Source organism: Pelophylax lessonae (assembly GCF_965119305.1).
Source record: "Pelophylax lessonae genome assembly, chromosome: 8".
In the NCBI taxonomy this organism is placed as follows: domain Eukaryota; kingdom Metazoa; phylum Chordata; class Amphibia; order Anura; family Ranidae; genus Pelophylax; species Pelophylax lessonae.
In genome coordinates this window covers 297,008,272-297,027,946 of record NC_138775.1, presented here as the reverse complement: position 1 = coordinate 297,027,946, position 19,675 = coordinate 297,008,272, and the positions used below count along the sequence as shown (strand labels likewise).

General features: G+C 44.1%; 1 protein-coding gene across 1 annotated transcript in view; it reads left to right on the top strand.

Moving 5' to 3' along the window:
- The window catches only part of TESK2 (testis associated actin remodelling kinase 2), a 137,889-nt gene extending 120,486 nt beyond the window's left edge, over window positions 1-17,403 (top strand). Inside the window, exons 5-7 of the mRNA XM_082266379.1 lie at window positions 5,684-5,770; window positions 7,640-7,781; window positions 16,458-17,403. Of these exons, the coding sequence (XP_082122505.1) occupies window positions 5,684-5,770; window positions 7,640-7,781; window positions 16,458-17,398 (1,170 nt within the window). The 3' untranslated portion in view covers window positions 17,399-17,403. The remainder of the gene's footprint in view (window positions 1-5,683; window positions 5,771-7,639; window positions 7,782-16,457) is intronic.
- Window positions 17,404-19,675: the final 2,272 nt, after the last annotated feature.

The window sequence follows — 19,675 nt, the reverse complement described above, 5'->3', positions numbered from 1 at the left end:
ATGTCACTGGAACCCCCAAAAATGTCAGTTAGGGGTCCGATCTTTCCGCCACAATTTCGCAGTCCCGCTAAAAATCATTGATCGCTGCCATTACTAGTAAAAATAAAAATGCTCTAAAAATATTGCATCGTTTGTGGACTCTATAACTTTTGCGCAAACCAATCAATATACACTTATTGGGATTTATTTACCAAAAATATGTAGCAGAATACAAATTCGCCTAAAATGATGAAAAAAGATTTCTCTTTCGTCCACCGACAGACGTAGCTGCTGCTTTAAATCATAGACAGATGGATAATAAGCCCCTCCCGCTAGGCACTCCTAATGGGAGGGGCTAATTACCCATCCGTCTATGATTTAAAGCAGCAGCTACGTCCGTCGGTGGATTTTACTGTAAGTAAAAAAATCCCATTTTTTTACATGTTTTGATTGGGAATGTTTTATAGCAGATAATAAAAAATATTATATATTTTTTTTTTTTTTCAGAATTGTTGCAATTTTTTTGTTTCTAGTGCAAAAATTAAAAACCGCACAGGTGATCAAATACCACCAAAAGAAAACTCCATTTGTGGGAAAAAAAGGACGTCAATTTTATTTGGGTACAGCGTCGCACAACTACACAGTTGTCAAAGTAGCGCAGTGCCGAATCGCAAAAAATGGCCTGGTCATTAAGGGGGTAAAACCTTCCGGTATGTTCTTGGGGGGGGGGGGGGTTGAGGGACTGGTTGGTCCCTATACTCCTCTATAGAGCATTAAACCCCTCCAAAATCAAGCATGAAACATTGTATCTTTCCGGGGATGTGGGGTGAGGAGGGTCCCTATCCCGTTGTATTATCTGGTAGCATGGCTTCAGCATTTCAATGTGTGGCATTCATGTTCCTCAACCAATCACATCCCAGTACTGATGTCACCTATAAAAGAGGTCTAATATTTCCTTTCTAGAGGCTGGTATTTCTATAAATATGTACACCCCCCTAAATAGAAGGCCTTGTCCTGTATGAAAAATGTGCTCCAATACCAAGAATCCCATGAATTCTATTCCTTTATGGGATAATAAATACCTCCCTGACCTGAGTCACCTGGAGGGGTGTGGCCTGTGGAATGGTAGGGGCACTCTGCTGACGCTCACACCTTCTCTGTCATCTCTTTATGACCTTGCTTGTCACAATAGAGGAAACATTTTATGTCCTTATCACAAATCTCTATGACAACCAAATACCGATCGGTACAAACTGCACAGGTTACTTCTGCAGTTCAAAGACTAAAGTGAACTTTTATATCGCACAAATATTTCCTGGAGCTTGAAGGTCATATAACCACTTCTGGACCGGAAGATTTCCCCCCCTTAATGACCAGGCCATTTTTTGCGATTTGGCACTGCATTACTTTAACGGACAATTGCGCGGTCGTGTGACGCTGTACCCAAATAAAATTGACGTCCTTTTTCCCCACAAACAGAGATTTCTTTTGGTGATATTTGATCACCTCTGCGATTTTTATTATTTGCGCTAGAAACAAAAAAGGAGCGACAATTTTAAAAAAATGTTTATATATATATATATATATAGATAGATATAGATATATATTTTTATTTTTTTTTTTACTTTCTGCTAAAAAAAAAAAATCTAATTTTTTTCATCAGTGTATGTTTGGACAAGAAAAGGAGCGACAATAAAAAAAAAAAAAAAAAAAAAAAAAAAAAAAAAGAGATATATAATTTTTTTTCCTATAGATACAGTGGGTACGGAAAGTATTCAGACCCCCTTAAATTTTTCACTCTTTGTTATATTGCAGCCATTTGCTAAAATCATTTAGGTTCATTCTTCTTCCTCATGAATGTACACATAGCACCCCATACTGACAGAAAAACACAGAATTGTTGACATTGTTGCAGATTTATTAACCACTTAAGCCCCGGAAGATTTTACCCCCATTCCGACCAGGGGGTATTTTGCGATTCGGCACTGCGTGACTTTAACGGACAATTGCGCGGTCGTGAACGCTGTACCTAAACAAATTTGGCGTCCTTTTTTTCCCACAAACAGAGCTTTCTTTTGGTGGTATTTGATCACCTGTGCGATTTTTTGATCACGCGCTATAAACAAAAAAAGAGCGTCAATTTTGCAAAAATAGCAATATTTTTCACATTTTTTTATATGAAATTTCCCCCAAAAAAAATGTAAAAATCAAAATTTTTTAACATTTTCGGCCAATTTGTTTTATGCTACCTATGTTTGGTAAAAAAATCACAAAAAGCGTATTTTGATTGGTTTGCGCAAAAGTTATCGCGTTTACTAACAAAGGGAAAGATTTTTGTCATTTTTGTTGTTTTTTTTTTAACGCGTAATGGCGGCGATCTGCGATTTTTTTTTTTTTTGCGGTACTGCGACATTTGGGCGGACAGATCGGACCCTTGACTGACATTTGTGACACTTTTGGGGTTACCAGTGACATCTCTACAGTAATCAGTGCTATATATATGCACTGTTACTGTAAAAATACACTGGTAGTGAAGGGGTTAACTTTATTTGGGAGGGAGGGGCTGTGTGTATCCCTAGGGGCGTGCTTTCTACTGTGATTGGCTGTGGCTTGAGCTGTAAGGACACTGATCAACGGATCTACATACTAGATCCGTGTGATCAGTGTCTTTACAGCGAGGAGAATGACAGGTCGCTTGTTTACACAAGCTGCCTGACATTCTCCCTCTCCCCCGCCGATCGCCGAGTGACCGGCGGACATCGGGTCACTTTGCCTGTGAGGGGCTGACTGCCGACGTAGATCGGCGTTGGGCAGTCGGCAAGTGGTTAAAAAAGAAAAACTGAAATATCACATGGTCCTAAGTATTCAGACCCTTTGCTGTGACACTCATATATTTAACTCAGGTACTTTCCATTTCTTCAGATCATCCTTGAGATGGTTCTACACCTTCATTTGAGTCCAGCTGTGTTTGATTATACTGATTGGACTTGATTAGGAAAGCCACACACCTGTCTATATAAGACCTTCCAGATCACAATGCATGTCAGAGCAAATGAGAATCATGAGGTCAAAGGAACTGCCTGAAGAGCTCAGAGACAGAATTGTGGCAAGGCACAGATCTGGCCAAGGTTACAAAAAGATTTCTGCTGCACTTAAGGTTCCTAAGAGCACAGTGGCCTCCATAATCCTCAAATGGAAGACGTTTGGGACGACCAGAACCCTTCCTAGAGCTGGCCGTCCGGCCAAACTGAGCTATCGGGGGAGAAGAGCCTTGGTGAGAGAGGTAAAGAAGAACCCAAAGATCACTGTGGCTGAGCTCCAGAGATGCAGTCAGGAGATGGGAGAAAGTTGTAGAAAGTCAACCATCACTGCAGCCCTCCATCAGTCGGGGCTTTATGGCAGAGTGGCCCGACGGAAGCCTCTCCTCAGTGTAAGACACATGAAAGCCCGCATGGAGTTTGCTAAAAAAAACACCTGAAGGACTCCAAGATGGTGAGAAATAAGATTCTCTGGTCTGATGAGACCAAAATAGAACTTTTTGGCCTTAATTCTAAGCGGTATGTGTGGAGAAAACCAGGCACTGCTCATCACCTGTCCAATACAGTCCCAACAGTGAAGCATGGTGGTGGCAGCATCATGCTGTGGGGGTGTTTTTCAGCTGCAGGGACAGGACGACTGGTTGCAATCGAGGGAAAGATGAATGCGGCCAAGTACAGGGATATCCTGGACAAAAACCTTCTCCAGAGTGCTCTGGACCTCAGACTGGGCCGAAGGTTTACCTTCCAACAAGACAATGACCCTAAGCACACAGCTAAAATAACGAAGGAGTGGCTTCACAACAACTCCGTGACTGTTCTTGAATGGCCCAGCCAGAGCCCTGACTTAAACCCAATTGAGCATCTCTGGAGAGACCTAAAAATGGCTGTCCACCAACGTTTACCATCCAACCTGACAGAACTGGAGAGGATCTGCAAGGGGGAATGGCAGAGGATCCCCAAATCCAGGTGTGAAAGACTTGTTGCATCTTTCCCAAAAAGACTCCTGGCTGTATTAGATCAAAAGGGGGCTTCTACTAAATACTGAGCAAAGGGTCTGAATACTTAGGACCATGTGATATTTCAGTTTTTCTTTTTTAATAAATCTGCAACAATGTCAACAATTCTGTGTTTTTCTGTCAGTATGGGGTGCTATGTGTACATTCATGAGGAAGAAGAATGAACCTAAATGATTTTAGCAAATGGCTGCAATATAACAAAGAGTGAAAAATTTAAGGAGGTCTGAATACTTTCCGTACCCACTGTATTTTTCGCTTTCTGTTATATAACATTCCCAGTAGAAAACAAGAAAAGGAGCGACAATTAAAAAAAAAAAAAAAAAAAAAAAATATATATATATATATACATACATTTTTTTTTTTTACTTACTGCTTAAAAACATCCAATAAATAAAATGTAAAAAAAAAATCAATTTTTTTTTTTATAATTTTAGGCCAATTTGTATTCTGCTACATATTTTTGGTAAAAAAAATTCCAATAAGCGTATTTTGATTTGTTTGTGCAAAAGTTACTGCGTCTACAAGTTAGGGGAAACATTTATGTCGTGTTTTTTTTACTAGTTATTATTATTATTATATAGGATTTATATAGCGCTGACAGTTTACGCAGCGCTTTACAACTTGAGGGTAGACAGCACAAATACAATACACTTTAACCACTTTAAGACCGGAAGGATTTGCCCCCTTAATGACCAGGCCATTTTTTGTGATTAGGCACTGCGTTATTTTTACTGACAATTGCGCAGTCATGTGACGCTATACCTAAATAAAATTTATGTCCTTTTTTTTACCACAAATAGATCTTTCTTTTGGTGGTATTTTTATTTTTTGCACTATAAACAAAAAAAGAGCAACAATTCTGAAAAAGAACAAAAAAAAAAAAACAATATTTTTCGCTTTCTGCTATATAACATTCCCAATAAAAAACAAGAGAAGGAGCAACAATTAAAAAAAAAAAATATATATATATATATATTTTTTTTTTTTCTTTCTGTTTAAAAACATCAAATAAAAAATGTAAAAATCTAATTTTTTCATCAAATTTTTTTCATCATTTTAGGCCAATTTGTGTTCTGCTACATATTTTTGGTTAAAAAAAAATCCCAATAAGCGTATTTTGATTGGTTTGCACAATAGTTATCGCATCTACAAACTAGGGGAAAGATTTATGTAATTTTTTATTTTTTTACTAGTAGTGGTGGCGCTGAGTTGCGGGCGCTGAGTTGTCGGCGCTGATGGGTGGGAGGAAACCGGAGTATCCAGGGGACGTCCACACAAGAACGTGGTGGGGGGCGGGGCATTCAAACTCCATGCAGGTAGTGTTATAGTTGGGATTTGAACCGATGACCCCGGTGCTCCAAGACAGAAGTGCTACGTTCAGGTAGAGATGTTAATATGGCATTAGATGTTGAAGACTCCGCCTCTGTTGGGGGAGAGATGTTCCGGTCAGACGGACCATTTTTGGACAGATCTCAACTCGTTAGACAAAAAAAAGGAGGAGTCGAGGACAGAGGGATTTGGCTGCCAGTGAGGGATAATTTGGAGTTGTGTGATAGTAATAGGCTCGTGGGGGGGGGGGAGAGGGTTTTTAATCACATTCCCTGGCATGGCTGCCACATTTCTAACCATCTTCTCATCCTTTGCCTCCAGAATTTCGGTTTGGACTATGACAGTTTCCAGCACATGGTGGGCGATTGTCCCCCCGACTTCCTCCAGCTCGCCTTCAACTGCTGCAATGTGAGTACACCCCCCCCCCCCCTCCTCCTAATTTCTGCTCTTTTCACAAAGGCCACTGAAGTCCCCATGTGTGTCTGTCTAAATCTCTGCACCATGAAAATGCGTGGTTCTGTATTTTAGTCTGTCGCTTTAACCAAAGAATTAAAAAAGGAAAAAAAAAAGCTGCGCCATGGTCAGATCCTCTTTTTCAATAAACTTTATTCACTAGGGAACAGTGCATCACAAGCAGCACTGCTTCACTGACGCATTTCTTCTTCCATGACCAAGGCTCTCTTGGGATGAAATGCGTTGGAGGAAAAGCAGATGGACAGCGATGTCAGCTGGCAGTGGGGCTTTGTCTTCCTTGAGTGGCACTTCTTACTAATCTCTGAATCTAGATGAGATCCCAAAGTGGCCAATAACAAGAGAACCTCTCTAATCCTACCAGAACACCTGTGAGCAGTTCTCTAGGGCAGTGGTCCTCAACTCCGGTCCTCGGGGCACACTAACAGGCCAGGTTTTAAGTATTACCTTGGGGAGATGCAGACTAGAGTACTGCAATTACTGAGCAGCAAATGAGATCACCTGTGATGTAATTTAGTTATCTTGCAAACCTGGCCTGTTAGTGGGCCCCGAGGACCGGAGTTGAGGACCACTGCTCTAGCGGACAACACGCTGCCAGTGGCGGCCCGTCCATTGGGGGCACAGGGGCACACCCCCCCCATCCATGCGTCCAGCCCCCTAATCTACATGCAGGGCGCCGGACGCATGGATACCAATGGGTTTTTTTTTCTTTTGAAGCACGTGATTAGAGCCAGAGGCTCTAATAGGCTTCACAAGAGGGTGGGCTCGGGGCGCAGAGCACGGCGCCCCGAGCCCACCCAGTTGTGCGACGATAGCGAATATTCGCTATTGTCACATGGATCCTCCTCCTGGCCAATCAGGAAGCGGGTCCTGAGACGCCATGCCATTGGCCTGGGAGGAGGGAAAATGATGAAAACATTAGATTTTTTGATATTTTTTTTAATAGCAGTAAAAAAATATATATGATTGTCGCTCTTTTTTTGTTCATAGCACAACAAATAAAAATTGCAGAGGTGATGAAATACCACCAAAAGAAAGCTCTATTTGTGAGAGTAAAAGGACATCAATTTTATTTGGGTACATCGTCGCACGACCGCGCAATTGTCAGTTAAAAGAACGCTGTGCTGTATTGCAAAAAAATGGCCTGGTCATTAAGGGGGTAAAACCTTCCGGTCTTTAAAGAGGTTGTAAACCCCAAAAAAAAATGTTTTTTTCTTTTTGCAACCTGCAAGAGAAACACATAATGAGCTAGTATGCATCGCATACTAGCTCATTATGAAATACTTACCTTAGAACGAGCCCCCGCCGCGCCGCGCCGCCCGCTTACCTGTATGACGGGCGACATGTCCAGTCGCCCGTCTTCCAGGATCGCGGCATCCGGCCATCTGATTGGCCGGAGCCGCAGTGACGTCACTCCCGCGCACGCGCGCGGGAGCCACCGGTCACAGCACGGAGCTCTGAAGGAACGGCACGAGCGGCCGTTCCTTCAGAGCACATGCGACAGTGACGTCACTGGATGCATGTATAGTTGTGGTTTTTTTTTTTTCCTCTCCATCATTGTCCAAATAGCAGGCTGGGGGCAGAAAGGCGACTTCACAGAATTTTTAGCACAGCGAGGATGGAGACCCCTCCTCCTCCTTTAGAGGTCTATGAATCCCAAAGGTTGCTGCACAGAATTGCATATGATGGGAGTCTTGGTCCGCCCCTCTGTTGTCCTGCTGGTAGTCGGTGGGTGCGTTGTGACTGTCCATTATATTAGTGGGGGAAAGATCATACAGATATGTATACTTTGTGTCTCCTCCTCAGATGGATCCGAAGCTCCGGCCTTCCTTTGTTGAAATCGCGAAGCAGATGGAGGCGATCCTGAGTCGCCTGACAAATGAAGAGGCCGAAAATGAGCGAAGAGCCAACAACCCGGAAATTACCGAAACAAAATCTTTTATAAAAGGTGGGTCTTTGCTTCTCTTAAGATATTCGCAGACATCGAGAGTTAAAGAAGTCTCACCGAAAAGTAGAAGTCCCGGCTAGAACTAACCATGCTTGAAACAGACCCCACCCCCTCCTAACACCTATACTAACTATCCTGTAAAACAACCGTTCCCAAACCAAGTCTATAGGTACCCCCAACACAGGGCTGGCCCAAGTCATTGTGCTGCCTGGGTCCAAATGTAAAATGCTGACCCCCCCCCCCCCCCCCCCTAAAAAAAAAAAAAAAAATCACACCCACCAAAAGGCCCTCACATCCATTATTTTATATAAATATAACAGAAAGAATGATATAAATTATCTTCTCCCATAACTCGCCACTGGACTGGTGCACCAAACACCCGCTGTCTGTCCTCCGTCCTCCTGCCACTCCTGTGTCTTGCATGCCCACCGCCCTAGAAGATCCAGCCTGCCCTGCATAAGATGGAGTGCGCTTATGTCTGACGTCATTGCGTACACCACAATCGCGTTGGGGACATTCCCCGGCAGAGACGCTCCGCCTCCTCTATACTTATCAGTTTACAATATGGGCAGCAGTACGAGATGGGGAAATGCTGCGCTAACTGATGACACACAAACACTGGGAAAAAAAAATCTTGGGAGTCAATTTGCTGCGTCCCAGCGGGACCCATGGTAGGGCCGGCCCTGTCCCAACAGGTCATGTTTTCAGGATTACCTTCAGCTTGCACAAGTGCTTTAAATCAAAGTCAATGAAATGGTATTTATGATTGCTATTTTATCTAAGGGTAATTCCCAAAACATGGCCTTTTTGGGGGTACTTGAGGACTGAGTTTGTAATAATTGCTTTAAAAGAAACCTGCATATACTTATCTACTCTGAGTGGGCGGGCTGTTCATGTGACCTTCCCAGTGGTCAGCTTCAGGGGAGAGGAGAGAGCGCGGACTATGGATGGAATGCCTGTGACGTCACCTATAGGCTTACTAGGGGGGAAACCATTTTCGGCTTTCCTTGCTTTCCCCTGAAGCCGGCCGCTGGGAGCCGATCACATGACCAGACATGGTGCGCCCTGAGAACAGGTAAGTACAAGCATCTTTCTTCCACAGGATAGTTAGTATACGTGTTAGAAGGGGGTGGGAGCAGTTTTAAGCTTAGTTAGTTCTAGCCTGGACTTCTACATTAAATCCCCCAGGGGCCCCTGTGCACAAAGAATTTGTTCCTGTAAAGAATTGGTGCTGTGGTTTCTAAGCAGCTTTGTCGGATAGCTAACCCCTCCCCCTGTTCACCATTATCTGACAAAACTGGACAAAGGAGATAGGCGGGTGGTTTTAAAGCAGATTTGTTGGATAGCTAGGGCCTCCCACTGTCCAACACTGTACAACAACTCTGGACAAAGGAGACAGGCGTGTGGTCTCTAAGCAGAGTTGTCGGATAGCTAGCTCCTCCCAATATCTGACAACTCTGGACAAAGGAGACAGGCGTGTGGTTTCTAAGCAGTGTTGTTGGATATCTAGCGTCTCCCACTATCTACCACTATCCGACAACTCTGGACAAAGGAGACAGGCGTGTGGTTTCTAAGCAGCTTTGTTGGAAATCTAGCATCTACCACTGTCCACCGCTATCCGACAACTCTGGACAAAGGAGACAGGCGTGTGGTCTCTAAGCAGAGTTGTCGGACAGCTAGATCCTCCCACTATCTGAAATCTCAGGACAAAGGAGACAGGCGTGTGGTTTCTAAGCAGCTTTGTTGGAAATCTAGCGTCTTCCACTGTCCACCGCTATCCGACAACTCTGGATAAAGTAGACAGGCGTGTGGTCTCTAAGCAGAGTTGTCGGATAGCTAGATCCTCCCACTATCCGAAAACTCTGGACAAAGGAGACAGGCGTGTGGTCTCTAAGCAGAGTTGTCGGATAGCTAGCTTCTCCCACTATCCGAAAACTCTGGACAAAGGAGACAGGCGTGTGGTTTCTAAGCAGCTTTGTCGGAAATCTAGCGTCTACCACTGGCCACCGCTATCCAAAAACTCTGGACAAAGGAGACAGGCGTGTGGTCTCTAAGCAGATTTGTTGGACAGCTAGATCCTCCCACTGTCCGAAAACTCAGAACAAAGGAGACAGGTGTGTGGTTTCTAAGCAGTGTTGGATAGCTAGCTCCTCCCACTGTCTACCACTATCCGACAACTCTGGACAAAGGAGACAGGTGTGTGGTTTCTAAGCAGTGTTGTTGGATATCTAGCATCTCCCACTGTCTACCACTATCCGACAACTCTGGATAAAGTAGACAGGCGCGTGGTCTCTAAGCAGAGTTGTCGGATAGCTAGCTCCTCCCACTATCCGAAAACTCTGGACAAAGGAGACAGGCGTGTGGTTTCTAAGCAGCTTTGTTGGAAATCTAGCGTCTACCACTGTCCACCGCTATCCGACAACTCTGGACAAAGTAGACAGGTGTGTGGTTTCTAAGCAGAGTTGTCGGATAACTAGCTCCTCCCACTATCTGAAAACTCAGGACAAAGGAGACAGGCGTGTGGTTTCTAAGCAGAGTTGTCGGATAACTAGCTCCTCCCACTGTCCACAGCTATCTGACAACTCTGGACAAAGGAGACAGGAGTGTGGTTTCTAAGCAGCTTTGTCGGGGGCAGTGCAGACACAGACTTCGCACAGCCCCTGCCTAATCTGAGTGCTAGACAGAACATCTACAGCCCTCTTTGCTGTGCAGCTTGTGCCACCTCTGCTCTGTTTTCACGGGTAAAAAATGGGGCCCCTACAGCCCCCTTTTAATTCTGCAGCTGTGCCTTCTCTGCGACTAATTCTGAGGAGGAGGGGACTGCAGTAGTTGTGTTTGTGCAGGCTTGTGTTGTGTGAAGGACGGTGGATGTGGCGCAGCTCCATGATTCATAAAAACACAAGCCAACAATAGCACACGCCAGAAACTACTACACTAGTCTACCACAGACAAATGTAGTAGTCACCAGTGTGTGCTGTTGTCAGTTTGTGTTTTTGTGAATGACTGAGCTGCTCCTAGAAGAAGAAACCACGGCATGCGGGGAAGGACACAGGCAAATGCTAGATGGGGGGAGCACAGACCAATGCAGAGGTGTGTAAGACTCCTCCCTCTTCTCTTACAGTGATTTGCCATTGGAAAGTATTGAAATGCCTGATGGGGTCACTTTAACTGAGATAAGTCAGAATTTAGAGACACTTAGTGATTCACTGAAATGTAAAATTCCGGTGCCGAAACCGAAAATTCAGAATGCACTTGGCTGAAACCGAAATTTGTTGTTTTTAAAAATATATGTGAATTTTTATATATAATTGTATTATATTAGCCTTTTTAATTTATATTCATATCATGAATTTAAATGAATACGAATTTGATTTCAGCCATTATCGGCATCTTTTTGGCCGCTTTCACACTGAGCAGTTTTTTTTAGTGTTTTTGCCCAAGAAAAGCTCAAGAAAAAAGCATCCCTTTAAATTCTATGTACAGCGGAAAGTATTCACAGCGCTTCACTTCTTCCACATTTTATGTTACAGCCTTATTCCAAAATGGATTAAATTCATTATTTTCCTCAAAATTCTACAAACAATCCCCCATAATGACAACGTGAGAGAAGTTTGTTTAAAATCTTTGCAAATTTATTGAAAAAAAAATAAAGGAAATAAATCCCATGTACATAAGTATTCACACCCTTTGCTCAATACTTTGGTGAAGCTCCTTTGGCACCAATTCCAGCCTCCAGTATTTCTGAGTATGATGCTACAAGCTTGGAACTCCTATTTTTGGGCAGTTTCTCCCATTCTTCTTTGCAGGACCTCTCAAGCTCCATCAGGTTGGATGGGGGAGGGTCGGTGCTCAGCCATTTTCAGATCTCTCCAGAGATGTTCAATCAGGTTCAAGTCTGGGCTCTGGCGGGGCCACTCAGGGAAATTCAGAGTTGTCCCGTAGCCACTCCTTTGTTATCTTGGCTGTGTGCTTAGGGTCGTTGTCCTGTTGGAAGAGGAACCTTCGCCCCAGTGTGAGATCCAGAGCGCTCTGGAACAGATTTTCATCAAGGATGTCTCTGTACATTGCTGAATTTATCTTTCTCTCCATCCTGACTAGTCTCCCAGTTCCTGCCGCTCAAAAACATACCCAGAGCATGATCCTGTCACCACCATGCTTCACTGTAGGGATGGTATTGGTCAGGTGATGAGCAGTGCCTGGTTTCCTCCAGAAAAGACGCTTGATATTCAGGCCAAAGAGTTCAATCTTTGTTTCATCAGAGCAGAGAATTTTGTTTCTCATGGTCTGAGAGTCCTTCAGGTGACTTTTGGTAAACTCCAGGAGAGCTGTCATGTGCCTTTTACTGAGGAGTGGCTTCCATCTGGCCACACCCATACAGGCCTGATTGGTGGAGTGCTGCAGAGATGGTTGTTCTTCTGGAAGGTTCTCCTCTCTCCACAGAGAAACGCTGGAGCTCTGTCAGAGTGACCATCGGGTTCTTGGTCACCTCCCTGACTAAGACCCTTCTCCCCCGATCGCTCAGTTTGGCCAGATGGCGTGCTTTAAGAAGAGTTCTGGTGGTTCCAAACTTCTTCCATTTACGGATGATGGAGGCCACTGTGCTCATTGGGACCTTCAATGCTGCAGAAATGTTTCTGTACCCTTCCCCCGATCTGTGCCTCCATACAATCCTGTCTCCGAGGTCTACAGACAATTCCTTGGACTTCATGGCTTGGTTTGTGCTCTGACATGCACTGTTACCTGTGGGACCTTCTATAGACGGGTGTGTGCCTTTCCAAATCATGTCCAATCAAATGTATTTACCACAGGTGGACTCCAATCAAGTTGTAGAAAAATCTAAAAGATGATCAGTGGAAACAGGAAGCACCTGAGCTAAATTTTGAGTGTCATGGCAAAGGGTGTGAATACTTATGTACATGGGATTTTTTTCCTTTTTTATTTTTTAATACATTTTCAAAGATTTCAAACAAACTTCTTTCTCGTCATTATGGGGGATTGTTTGTAGAATTTGGAGGAAAATAATGAATTTACTCCATGTTGGAATAAGGCTGTAACATAAGAAAATGTGGAAAAAGTGAAGCGCTGTGAATACTTTCCGGATACAATGTATTGAAGGTGATGGGCTCCGCAAGGAATATATTGAAGTATAAGTAGGCTGCAGCCTCCCTATAATCTAGTCGATGACTATATCAAATGTAAAGGTGAAAGATATGGGAATGGCACTGCCTGCTAAAAAGATGTGTGTGTGATAAATGACAATGAGATAAAAAATATATATGTGCAATAGGTAAAAAAGACACAGAAGGTGAACAATAAATAACACAATAGTGGAGGGAATGGCGTGGTCGAATATGAATGCAAGTAGGTGTAAGTGATGATAATTAAATGTGGGGAAGTGTACAGTTGGGACCAAATGTCCTTAGGTAATATGACAGATAAGTATAAATGCACAATAAATAAATTAAATAGAGCAATAAATAAATATACGCTAGCTGATATTATGATAGGTGATAAAACATAGGTGCAATAAATAACGATAATGTGCTAAATGAATAAATAGTGACAAGTGGATTAATTAACCACTTTACCACCGGAGGATTTTGCTGTCTTACGTCTGGGCCACTTTTTGCGATTCAGCGCTGTGCGACTTTAACTGACAATTGCGCGGTCGTGCGACGCTGTACCCAAACGAAATCTACGTCCTTTTTTTTCCCACAAACAGAGCTTTCTTTTGGTGGTATTTGATCACTTGTGCGATTTTTACTTTTTGCGCTATAAACAAAAAAAAGCGTAAATTTTGAAAAAACAACAATATTTTTTACATTTTTTTTATATGAAATTCCCCCCAAAAAATGTAAAAATCAAAATTTTTTTAAATTTTTGGCTAATTTGTTTTCTGCTACCTATGTTTGGTAAAAAAAATTCACAATAAGCGTATTTTGATTGGTTTGCGCAAAAGTTATTGCGTTTACTAACAAAGGGAAAGATTTCTGTCATTTTTGGTGTTGTTTTTTTTTAACGCGTAATAGCGGCGATCTGCGATTTATTTTTTTTTTGCAGGACTGCGACATTGCGGCGGACAGATCGGACCCTTGACTGACATTTTTGACACTTTTGGGGGTACCAGTGGCATTACTGCAGTAATCAGTGCTATAAATATGCACTGTTACTGTAAAAATGACACTGGCAGGGAAGGGGTTAATTTTATTGGAGAGGGAGGGGTTAATGTATGCCTGGTGCTTACTGACGTGTGTGGGGGGGAGGGGACTGAGTGACACGAGGACAGATCCAGGGTTGAGCTATGCTGAACCCTGCAATCTGTCACTGTCTGTCACTTAGGAGATCCGCCCGCTTGTGTTTACACAGGCGGGCGGATCTCCACACTAGATCCCCGACGATCGGGGAAGAGCGGCGGCGATCACCGCTGCTCCTCCCCTGGCCCGACTCCCGCTGTGACTGAATACAGTGGGAGTGAGCCACCGGCGGCGCGCACGCGCCGCCGAGAAAGGGGAGTGTCTGACGACGTAGTACTAAGTCGTCAGACGATAACGAGCCACTCTGCCGCAGTAATATTACTGCAGGCAGACGTAAAGTGGTTAATGAAGTGACCACATATACAAAAAAATCTCAAATATCAAAGGTGCAGTATAAGTGCAAAAATGAAGTGGCAATGTGTACAAATATATGGCCAGTAAATGTAATGAAGTGACCTATGCATATAGAAATCAATTAAAGTGACTGGGTGCCAGCAAGCAAGAATAGTCCATATAGCCAATAATGGCACATGAAGTGGCTAGGTGGAAAAATTCAATCAAATAAGGTGACTGGGTGGCGAAATTAGTCCTCAAATCAAAAAGGTGATGAATTATTTGTATAAGAATACCGGAGGTGACCCCGTGGTGGGTAATAGGGTGAAGTGCTCGGTGACCCCTAAGGTAGGTAGCCAACTCACTGGAAATACCCACCCCACACAGGGGTAAAGAGCGGGTATATAAATGTAGGTATTGATCCCTCTGGTGGATCCTGGTTGCCTCTGCTGGTCCTGGGATATAGGTGTATCGGGAATGCCCTGTAGGGCTCCGGAATAGATAGAGGTTCCTATGGAAAAGCTGGAGTCCAGAGGGGGGTCCACTCTCACATGGGGTATAAACTCTGGTGAAACCTCAGCCAATGGTAGCGGGACAAGGTATAGGTAGGTGGATCATGTAGGGCAAGAAAAAGGCTCAATCTGCTGGGTCCGCTCTCTGGACAGTGTGGGTTCATCTGTCCTCCCTGGAGGGAAGTTGGGACTTTAAATGAAACATATGGCAGCAATCAGGGGAATTGAATATAAATGTATCAATGGGCTGGCATAGGTATTGCATATGTGTATATGAAATCCATAACAACATAGAAATATGTCACATTTTAATACATAAATGTATATGTTAACATTACAACATAATGACAATGGTAATCATTACTGGTTGATAACATAGATAAATACATAAAAATCATAACATCATATTTGATCAATAAATATGTACATACATTTCACATCAAACCAAAATGACATAGATACATCATTACTGGTAGATGATATTAAGAAATGCATATAAGTCAGCCCGTTGCAGCAAGCATGATACGATTGCGCATAATGATGTCAATGGTGTCCAATTGGATATTACGGACTAGTACCAGCATAGATAATCTAAAATAAATTAATAGATTGGGGTTAAAATTCATTACAATACATAAAAAGGTTGTGACCAATCATCAGGAGCAGATGCGAAGTATGTAAATATATGCGTGTCTAAAATGAAATGCATGGTTGTTAGTATGGTATAACAAAGGGCCATGGGGGAGAGGGAAACAGGGGGTGAGGAAACGCGTAGAGCTGTTTAGGATGCTTCTGATCCGTTTCTGCAGTGCTTTGTGCGGTACATGAACCAGGCCTAAGAAACACCTAATGGAAGTTTGCTTTTTACTATTCTGAGTGCTTCTGCCCCGACCTCCATTTAATATGGCACCAAACTTTGAGTATTCATTAGAGCTGCACGATTAATCGTAACAGAATCGAGATCGCGATTCACTCCCCCTGACGATCTTAACATGACATTTGCTCGATTCTTTACATAGCTGTGAGGGAGCAGCTGTCAAAAAAAAAAAAAAGCCTCCCGCAAAAGCCTATCAGCATTAGTCTCCCACTGAACTGTAAACACAAATGATTACATTGTATCTTTTCTTTCCCTCTGCCAGAGGAAGGAAGTTTAACCTCTTAAAGACTAAACCTTTTTCCTACACTTGTTGCTTTCAAGTTAAATCAGTTTATTTTTCCTAGAAAAGTAGTTAGAACCCCCAGACATTTATATATTTTTTTTTTTTTTTAGCAGAGACCCTGCAGAATAAAATGGTGATTGTTGTAAATATTTATGTCACACTGTATTTGCGCAGCAGTCTTTCAAACGCAATTAATACACTTTAATGAATAAAAAAATAAAAAAAATAAAACAAAACCGTAAAGTTATCCCAATTTTTTTTTAATGTAAAAGATGTTACATCTTTATTCCAAGCAAAAAAATTGTGATTCTCATTTTGGCCAGAATCGTGCAGCTCTTGTATTAATGCGTGTGTGTGTTCTGCTGGGTTGAGCATGTTATTATTGAGATCTCTAATTCTTTTTGCTCCTTTTTTCAGGGCCCTCTGAGAAGAGTCAAGGGATGAAGCGCGTGATCACATTGCCACTGGATGACAAGATCCCCCAGAAGTCTCCACGGCCCCGCAGGAACATCGCCCTCTCCAGGAGCCAGTCCGACGTCTTCGCCCAGAAACCCCAACGCAAGATCAACGTACAGGACCCCTTCTACACCCCCAGGAAAGGCTCCACGCCCAAGGTTAACCCCTTTAATGCCAGGGAGGACTTGAAAGGCGGGAAGATCAAATTCTTCGACATGCCGAGCAAGTCGGTCATCTCTCACGTATTCGACTTGTACGCGCCCAAGATAGACAGTGAAGCAGGGGCCGGATCGATGCGACAGCTCTTCAGCCAGGACACTGTGGATTACTCGAATGTCCTCAGGAGACGCTGCAGTTCGCTTCCGGTGTCCCCTGAACTTTTAAGAAGAGTCTATCCATCTGTGCCCCTCTCCTATACTGTGGGGAAATGTGACCCAGTGCAGCTCAGTGGAGAGGTAAGGGTCAAACTCTGTAATGCCAAATTTGGCGTAGGCAAAATACCCCCTTACAGACCCCGATCTCCGGCCCTAGACGGCGTCCAAACGAACGACGAAGACATGGACTGCACAGATGGCTCTGTCGCCTTAGAGGACAACAGATGTTCTTCCTCCAAAACAGACGGAGAGGAAAACTGCAACCAGCTGCTGGTCAGCAACACAACGCCCACCCAGAATCCCCTGTGCCGCCTCACCGAGGACGAAATTTTGCTGGGGGCGTCCCCCAACGCAGAGGCCATGGAAATAGAGGACGCAGTAAATGAGAATCGGTCCGAGCCTTCGCTCAGCCCCCCGGCAAAGTTTGGGGGTCTCTCCCTGTTGCCGGTAGAGGATGCAGACAGCAGAGACCGCCCATGTGACTCTGTTTCCGGCTGTCGCATCTTGCAAGGGGTAGTGAAAATGTGACATTGTTTTGGGGGGAACTCTACCGCCACCGTTATTGAAACGCGTAATTTGACAATAAAATAGAAAAGGATATTTCAACATGGGAGCCTCTTCCCCCTTTCTGCTTCCTGAGGGGGGAGGGGGATTGAGTCATGGCAGAACTGGGGGAGGGGGAATGGTCGAGTCATGGCAGAACTGGGCGGGGAGGAGGGTCAAATCATGGCAGAACTGGACGGGGAGGAGGGTCAAATCATGGCAGAACTGGGCGGGGAGGAGGGTCAAATCATGGCAGAACTGGGCGGGGAGGAGGGTCAAATCATGGCAGAACTGGGCGGGGAGGGGGGTTGAGTCATGGCAGAACTGGGGATGGGGGTTAAGTCATGGCAGAACTTGGGGAGGGGGGGGGGGGTATTTCATGGAAGAACTAGGCGCTTTACCAGAGTCTGCACTTTATAGTTGGGTTATGCAAACATTCAGCCATTTTCCTTTTGATGCAACATCCTGCGTCCATCCTCCATGGTGATTGGATGGCATGAGAAGGGCACGTCCGCTAAAGGGTTGCCTGGATAGTGCTTCTGTGACACCGTGCGCCTTCCCACACATCGCAGCCACTCAGCTTCCAGCTTTTAGTCATGTGAGCACAATTCTCTGGTGGATTTCTGCACTAATACTCCTGCCGATGTGCCCAGCACATCCCCCGCACTTGCAAATTAATGGAGCATTTATAATAAGAAAAATAAATGAGAGTCAGACAAGCGGAGCTTCCCCCTTTTGGGTGGAGCTCCCCTATAAGGAGGGTACACTTTATAACAAAATCGGAAGAAAAATTCCGTACGAGTCACAATCGCTCGCCCGATTTTCCTATAGTGTGTACCCAGCTTTAGCCCAGATTGGCAGCTCTGCAGCTATTGTGGAACTGCAGATCCCAGCATGGCCTTCCACCACATGCCTAGGACTGCATTAACCTGAGACTAGATACGGTGCGCACTATTACCCTCACGAGGGCCTGGGATTATGCAGGTTTGGGAATTGTTTTGACTCCTCCTTAAAGGTCAAATCCACCTTTTGGACCATGTACACCCATATTGTAACATGAAGGACATCCCCAAACCGCCCTCCTTACCCGAATAATGGTGGAAGGGGGGTTCTTCCTTTTCTGCAGAAATTGTATAATTAGTTGAATTTGGTGCCAGCACAGCAGCCTTATCTGGGGTCGCTCTGCAACCCCATCTGCCATTGTGCCCAGGGACTGCCGGCGGCAGCGTGGTGACGTCACAGCAAGTTGTAGTCCAGCTGTACTTCCTCCCAGCCCCGTAACAAGGTTCCTACCTCCATACAGGATGACCTTGCAAGAGCCTGCGCATTGCACCCGTGACAGTGCAAAAAAAAGAAAACAAATAAATAATCATTGGAGGGATGTTGCTGCATTTACAACTATTGGGTTTTCTTTTTTGTGTTTTTTCTTGGTTTTTTTTTTTTTTTTCTTCCTACGACCTGAAAGTTGCCCGGCCGGGATTTACTGATGTGAATGGGCCCAAAAGATTGGAGCGTGGGTCAGGCTGACGGCAGCTGTGGTTCTAAACTTAAAGACCAATTTTATTTTATTTTACATGAAATTTCGAGTTATAAATGGCGCTCGGGGTCATTTTTTTTTTTTTTTTAATGGTTGGGATCATAATCATCAACTTATTGAGTTATTGATAACGTTTTGGGCATTTTCACTACAGGTAAAAATAATTTAACAAATCTGTTTTCTAGATCTAAACAAAGGGGCAGTCTACTGTCCTTCAGACTTCAGGGGGAGGGGGATAGAATTTGTCCGGTATTCTGTGGGAGAAAACAATACCTCAGGCTTGGTGGTTAGTGGGAGTAAATATATTATATTACACAGCGCCTGTGGTCAGTAGTAGGAGTAATAGTGCCCCATCGTTGGTGTCAGTGGGAGGAATAGTGTCCCATCGTTGGTGTCAGTGGGAGGAATAGTGCCCCATCATTGGTGTCAGTGGGAGGAATAGTGTCCCATCATTGGTGTCAGTGGCAGGAAAAGTGCTCCATCATTGGTGTCAGTGGGAGGAATAGTGTCCCATCATTGGTGTCAGTGGCAGGAATAGTGCCCCATCATTGGTGTCAGTGGCAGGAATAGTGCCCCATCATTGGTGTCAGTGAGAGGAATAGTGCCCCATCATTGGTGTCAGTGGGAGGAATAGTGCCCCATCATTGGTGTCAGTGGGAGGAATAGTGCCCCATCATTGGTTTCAGTGGGAGGAATAGTGCCCCATCATTGGTATCAGTGGGAGG